At 33.1% G+C, this 7,592-nt stretch overlaps 1 protein-coding gene across 1 annotated transcript; it reads left to right on the forward strand.

Moving 5' to 3' along the window:
- The first annotated feature begins 1,507 nt into the window (after positions 1 to 1,507).
- LOC120190580 (protein SHI RELATED SEQUENCE 1-like) lies at positions 1,508 to 3,040 on the forward strand. The gene is made up of 2 exons (XM_039193630.1): positions 1,508 to 1,835; positions 2,294 to 3,040. The coding sequence occupies exons 1-2, from the start codon at positions 1,508 to 1,510 to the stop codon at positions 2,659 to 2,661; spliced, it is 696 nt and encodes a 231-aa protein (XP_039049561.1). The 3' UTR covers positions 2,662 to 3,040.
- The last annotated feature ends 4,552 nt before the right edge of the window (positions 3,041 to 7,592 follow it).

Genomic DNA, 7,592 nt, shown 5'->3' on the forward strand with positions numbered 1-7,592 from the left:
AATAATGCGAATATAACTTCTTTATTTTGCATGCTCATTGTTCATGCATGTAGTCACTTACGTAGTTCTTAAAAGTAAACATAGTTTTGTTAAGAATATCTCATCGAAAGTGTTGACCAACTTCCTTCGAATGGAGTCCTAGTTTTTCTAAAAACAATTACTGAAAAAAAGTGTGTTTTTCGAGTTAAATAATAAAATGATTACCCAAAGAATTTTTGGAAGACGAGTCATCGACGAAAATAAAATACCCACACGAGGCAGGAAGGAAACATTTGACTCAAATTTTAGAAATAATATTCCTTTTTATAATATTTTTCCTTTCTCATAAAATTTGTCCACACTTTTTTTAACTTTAACTCATCAGTAGGATACTCATCACCATGAGCCTTTCCTTTGTATATTATCATAACATCCATATTGTAGATCTTACTAATCTATTTTTAATATTTTTATATCATTTAAAATTTTAAAAATGATAATAATTTTTTTAAAAATGTATTAAGTTTTTCATAATAAATAGTAATATTTATTATATTTGATATATATAATGATTTTCTTAAAAAAATTATATTAAATAAAGTATTTTATATAGGATCATTTAAATATAATAAATTACTATATATATATATATATATATAAATATCATTATTTTAAAATTTATCAGTAAAACAAACAAATTTAAATGAATGTTTGTAATTTTTTCTTTTCAACAATTTTTAGTTTAGAATAAACTTGCTTGTAATAATAGAAGGTTAAAGAAAATAAAATAAAAAGACATGGAAACTCAATCTAATTCCGTGCAGGGACGATAAGGAAAAGCTGATGCTGTGTCACTTGGGGAGAATAGGGAACGTAAGATGTACATGCAACGGCAGAGATTCAAACCTTTAGTTGAATAGATTCACTGAAACTGGAAGAGGACTGTAGAGAAATGCCCAGAGACATATTTTCTTGCATCTCTGTCTTTTCGTTTTCCACTATCTCTCTCTCATTCACTCACTTGCATCACTCAACAAAAACGGGATATTTATAGCAAGTTGTTGTTTTTGTTAGAATTGAAAACGGAGATGGAAGAACCAGCAAGTTTTTGTCATAAATGAGGAAAAGCGAGGTGCAGTCCTCATGGCGGCGTTGCAAGGGCAATAATTCCATTCATTATTGCTGGGAATTGAAGTGGGAGATAAAGTGGGAACCGTAGTCGTTTCTTTCTTTCTTTTTTTAACCCTAAAAGTTTTCTAATTGAAGGGGGGAAAACCCAAAGATCATTAAAGAAATTGAAACAGGCTCTTGTATTAAATTGTAGCCATTGAGGGTGAGGGTACATATATAGCAAGGATCGGTCAACTCCCCTACAAACACTCACAGACTAACAGTGGGCTTTAAAAACTGACCAGAAAAAGCTTCCACAGTTGAAACCCATAAAGACCCCAGGGAAAATCCAACCAGCTCACCACGCTGGTGATCTGGCGGTGGAGGGTGTGGGGACACTAAATAGGGCCTTCATGCTATGGATTTTGGGTCAAAATTGAGATTGGATTCAGCTTTTGGGTGCAACAAATGGCTGCTTCTTCTATCAAGGTGGGCGAGAAGGTTGAGATGCAGGACTTGTTGCAAAAGCCGAGGGTTTCAGTGCCCAACACACGTTAAGAGTACTTGGGTCCCTGCTGCAAAAAGGCGAGAGAGACAACAAGTCACAGATTTGCAACAAACACAGCAGCAGCAGCAAAATCAACAGCATGAACACCAACTACAGTTTCGAGGAGAGAATCCTAAAAGGCAGAGAGACAATCATGGTTCTTATTCTCTTGCCTGCACTCGTTTATTCCCCACGTCAGGTAAGTTGTACTAGTTTACAATATACAAAGATAAATCCAAAAGAAAGAAAAAGAACAGTCATCAATGCAAGATTTTGGATTCTTTGAAATGAAATCGTGTAAATTTCTATGCTGGAGAATTTTCAAAAACCGTGTATTGCAAACATAGCTCGAGAGAGTTTAATTTGGTTAGATGCCGAAGAATTCCAATTACTGCTAGCAATACTAGTGCCCCATCAAGATCGTATCATTTGCGTGTGAGCAAGTTCACCTCCGTTGTCACCCAACCAACTGCTTTTGCTTTTCTTCATTTTTCTCATCGTTTCTGCCACTGTTTGTTGGTGAAACTGGCGATAAAGTCCCTAAAAAATGGGGAGAAATTTCATTTATTTTGTTTTCATTTTATTAAGTTTGAATTTTTTAGCTAATAATTTATTGTTATTAGTATTATTTTCATCTTGTTCGGCTTTGAAAATTAGGGTTGGAAGTGGGCCAATTCCCTCCCGAAGTGAGTTCCTCAGCAGTGTTCCGTTGTGTAAAAGTAAGCGGCATGGAGGATGAAGAGGGGGAGATGGCTTATCAAACGGCTGTGAACATAGCAGGGCATGTATTCAAGGGAATTCTCTATGATAGGGGCCCTGAGAGTCGTTATACAAGTGGCGGAGAAAGCTCTCGATCATTGAACCTCATCACAGCTGCGTCTACCACCGCAGCAGCTGCTACAACGACAACAATCACTTCTAATACCATCGATCCGGGCACAAGTCTGCTTGACCCTTCTCTTTATCCACCTACACTTAATGCTTTCGTTGCTGGTACGCAATTCTTCCCACCTCCAAGGTCTTGATTTCTCGGTTCACACTGATCACCTCTATAGGAGTGGATACCTTCATTTTACCAACAACATCAAAAATGAAACTTCCATTGTCATTTGTTGTTATTATTTATTTTGTCAAATGTTATTTAACACCACCGAAGAACTAAACATTTGACTGAGAATATAACTTTTGAGGATGCTTAAGATACTGGGGGACGTTGGATATTGTGTTGGAATTTCATTCCAGATTTTATGTGCTTGATTTTGTTCGGATCGATGATTAGTTTTTTGTTTTTCGATTTGGGTGTAGTTAATCTAGCATGTTGATGTGTCCTTTTCTTCTTCTTCTTTGTAGTATTTCTTTATCCCTTTCTTTTTTGTGGGTTTGATTGATCTTGAATTTACTTTCTAGTTGGTGTTGAACTCGAAGCCGCTTTTTCCCGTTTATCCGTCTGCGTGTCGGATGGAAATGGGACGAGAAGGTTTCGTGTTCGGCTAAGCAAAGAATTCTAGTACTTTTTCCCTGTATTTTTTTATATTTTGTTAAAAAGAAAGCCCATGAACCAGCTTTACAAGTCTTTCATGCATTGGCAAATCCATTCCAAAAAGCAAAAACCATTTAAAATCTCATCATCCATCACCCCCCTCTCTTTCATTTTGAATGAGAAAGTTATTTTATTAAAAGTAAAAAAAATATTTTCTATGTAAGAAATATACTTGAAGTAGATTTATACTTTATAAATTTCTTTTGTAATTAAGTATGTATCCTTATAAGTAGATACTACGAGTTAAAATTATAAATCAAGTTTTCCATATTAAATGTTGGTATTCTTTCTTTTTCGATCGTTTTTCATTTGCTATTATTAAGATTTCATTGTAACAGAGAATGTACGTAGTTCTATACGTATATATATGAAATAACTTTCTTAGCCATTTCTAGTAGCTGCAGATCTCTGCAAATAAATGCATGCATTTGAATAGACATGCATGGACGTGACCCTCAGCTCGAACGGAAACCCTTGCTTATTATGCTAATAAGTACTAATGTTTCTCTGCACTTTGTGGATGTGATAATGTTGTATGTTTAGTCTGATGCTAATGATATAGGCTAAACTACGAATGTTTTCACGGATATCTAGAGAGATGCTTCTGTGTGTCTAGGCTTCTAGAATTATTGCATTCGGAATCAAGAAAAAAAAAGTTTGTGAAACTTTCTTAAGCTTTCTAGTTTATGGCTCAAAAATGTGCTCTGATCATCTTCATTCATGAACATGTTGCACCCGTAACTGGTGAAAGAAATCTCCTATCATTAAAGCACATCACCAGAATATTATACCACGGAAATATCTCCCAAACATTTTCATGTATAGCTGAATAAAAGGAGATTATTCAAATAAAGAAAATTACTATTACAATAAATTTCATAATTTATAAGTTTTCAAATATTTTACTTATTTTCAGTATATATCTTTTAAAAAAACCTCATTGGTATGGAGTGAACTTGTAAAGAAATGACACGTAAAATTAATATATATATATATATATATATATATATTAATAAAATAATTTTAATAACTTAGAATTTTACTATCTAAACTGTCAATAACCTATAGAACAAGTAGTAAAAAGCTCTTAGTTGACACCTCCACCTCCCTGTAGAGCAAGTCGATTGACCAAACTGCTCATATTTGTTTTTTATATATATTTTAGATCATTTAGTTATGATTAAAATTAGATTTAAAATTTATCAAAAAATTTCGAACACTATTTTAAAAGTAACTTATTGGTGGTATAACCAAAACAAATACAGACAGGTACTATGTATACTAGTTTATTTAATTTTCATCTGTCTGGCCATCATTTATTTTTGTAATTGATATTCATGAGAGCATATCAAAGAAGTCGTAATGAAATTTTTTGCAGGCTAAATTGACCATGCAAAGCATTATGAAAGGATGGCAGTCCAAAGTAAACAGTGTTTAAATTCATCTTAGAGGCAAAAGAAAAAAAAACATATTTTCTATGTTTCCTTTTTCTTTCTCCACTCCTCGTTTGAAAACCCCTCGTGCGTTTCACGCACAATGAAATAGTGATGAAAATAACAAAATTACTTAACCACATCACTAGAGAAATTATCAGTTAGGGTTGTTGAAACAGGCTGTTGTTTATAGAACATGAATTTAAAGCAGTAAATTTTTAAATGTATATTTTAGAAAGCACCGAAATTTACAGACAAAATCATGGGTACAGAATGAGAAAAGACTTGACGAGGGAATTATATTCATAAATCTCTAAAAGAGATTTTGCATGTGCGAGATCCAATGGGAAATTATAAAATTTCTATACTGATCCCAATGAATGACAGCAGTGCTTGTGGTCTTCAAACTGATCTCTTCTTGCAAATGACACACTGTCATAAGCTAGGGTCATCACAAGAATGTGTACCTAATTCTTGAATGGAAGCATGACTTTCCTGCACAACCCCCACAAAACGAGAAAAAGGAAACCAGCTGCATACTTTTGTAGGTCGAAATTTTAGTATAATAATTGTCTTTATTGTTTGAAATTTTAAAATTATTTTTTTAACTTTACGTGTTGAATTGCACGACAGAATCCTTACCGTGAACTTAAAAAGTTGGTCATTAAGCTTGTCAATCGGCTTCTCAAACCCATATAATATTCCAGCTTCAACATAACTGTGTTTCCTAGTTTACGTACACAGCAGGTAAGATCAACTGATGATCTGTCTTATTAATAAAGTAACAAAAAAAAGTCATAAGTCGCAAGATTTGGGACAATAATCAACTCGTACAAGACAATTGTTTGCTTTTTTTCACACTAATGGAGCTGTTGAGAGAGATCTGTGCTTACCATACTTGAGCCCTTTTGTTTAATTAAAATAATATTATTCTCAAAATTATTTTTTTAAATAATATTTTTAATAAAAACCATACTTGAGAGCGAAGTAAAATTAGGCCGATATAGCTGACCAACGCTAACCAAGTTTGGAGTAATCATTAACCATCACGAGGCCACACTGTTGCTATGTTTCTTACGGAACTTACCAAGTTATTGAATTGACAGTAGACAGTAGAAATAAGAGTGTTGGTCCCGATTTATCATTATCAAGTAAGGGGGGGGGGATTTTGAATAAGGCTAGGGCTTCCCACAATAGGCATTATAGGGTTGTGAATTTAGGTTGGACATCTCATTTACAAACGGCCTGCAAATCCACTGGAAGCCCCTTATGATATTCACAGCGTTTGCAAATTTGTGGTCCAATAACTGGATCCTTGTGATTTTGTTGTGAGTTGAAGAAGAAAAGGGATTTCAGAAGTTTATTCTTTCAAGATTTTTCATAGTTCATTTTTTACTAGGTTGATTCTTTTATACACGATAGAACTACTTTGGTTTTAACCGACGAAGGAACCGAACTGGATTAACAACCATCACTGCCTACTGGGCCACTCATACAATAGCCCAACCAAACAACTAGACTGCCCCACTCATACAAGTAGGTAAACGATGGCGTTACTCCATTCGAGAATGCGATGCATGATGGTTTTTGTTCGTCAGGTGCCGCGACTAATTCACAATTCCTCATATCAGTCATAGTCTTTGGGCGTATACTTCGATCTCAGGTTCAAATTTTACTAATTCGCTTGGATTTTTCTTGGTTATAAATCAAAACAAACAATATCAGTAATTTGCCGAAGTCCCTATCAATGGTGCCAATTTGACAAACATCACAATTATCAAGTAAATAAATCCAATTCTTAATTTAAATAAATAAAATAAAAGTAAAAATAGTATAAAGAAATAGGGTTGATCCATAGGGACTAAAATTTCAAATTAAATATGATTTGACCTCTAACCAGAAAATATGAAAATAAAATAAAATGGGTTTATATAATTTAATAAACTAAAATTAAATAAAAATAACAAAATAAAATAATTGAAATATAATGGTAGGAGATGTCCTCTAGCTTCACTTTAACTCGACTCATCTCGATCCTTGAAATAAATTTTACTTCGGGATTCTTGTCGGTTACAGTTTACAAGGCCCAACCATTATAACTTGCTCTTCTCTCATGTGAACTAATTTCCAAAGTAAATTCTTAGAATTTAATTCTTGTTTGAATTTAACTTCGAATATTGATGTTAACGTCAATATCTTCTTTAATGCAGAAAAAGCTTGTGCTCGAATTATGCATCTCAATGAGAATCTAACCCGGTCTTGATTTCCCTTAGCAAACCACCGCTAATTTTGTTCTTAGGGATTTGAGTTTGCTAATACTTGATTATCCCCCGCAACGGTAAATCAAAACCACATTCAAGCCAATGTGCAAATTTTGAATTGAAAGTGTAAAGAATTTAAAAACTAAGTCGATTACCTAACCTTGTTTGCCGAAAATCAAGAAAGATACTTGAAGATATGAAGCACTTTTCAATTCTCACGAAACAGATTGAGTAATCACTCAGCTATCGGCTAAAAGAGATTTAGCTAAGTTTGGATTGGATCGTGCTTAACATTGTGAAAAGAAAATAATGAAAGGAAATTAAAAAGATGAAAGAAAAATAGAACTTCAATAAATAGCCAAAAAATAAATTCCAATTTGAGTTTAAAGGTTGAACCTAAGGGGTATTTATAACCTAAAAGTTAAGTAAATAAAATAACTAATTCCAAATGAAACTAAAAATCATACCAAGAGTTCTAATAAAACAGCTAATTCCTAAATAAAATAATAAAATAAACAAACTAAAAATCCTAAATAAAAAGGTTTATCACAAAAAATTAAAATAAATATTTAATTCTTGTACTTCTGGTTGAATTCTGTTTCATCTTATGAATAACCTTATGCCAAGTAAATTCCAATTAAATATTAAAGATGTTGATTGGACCATCGAAACCTGCTACTTTTTGGGCTAATTAATCCAATAAAGCTCATGTCCAAAATAAA

Source organism: Hibiscus syriacus, unplaced genomic scaffold, assembly GCF_006381635.1.
Source record: "Hibiscus syriacus cultivar Baekdansim isolate YM2019G1 unplaced genomic scaffold, ASM638163v2 tig00116962_pilon, whole genome shotgun sequence".
Classification (NCBI taxonomy): domain Eukaryota; kingdom Viridiplantae; phylum Streptophyta; class Magnoliopsida; order Malvales; family Malvaceae; genus Hibiscus; species Hibiscus syriacus.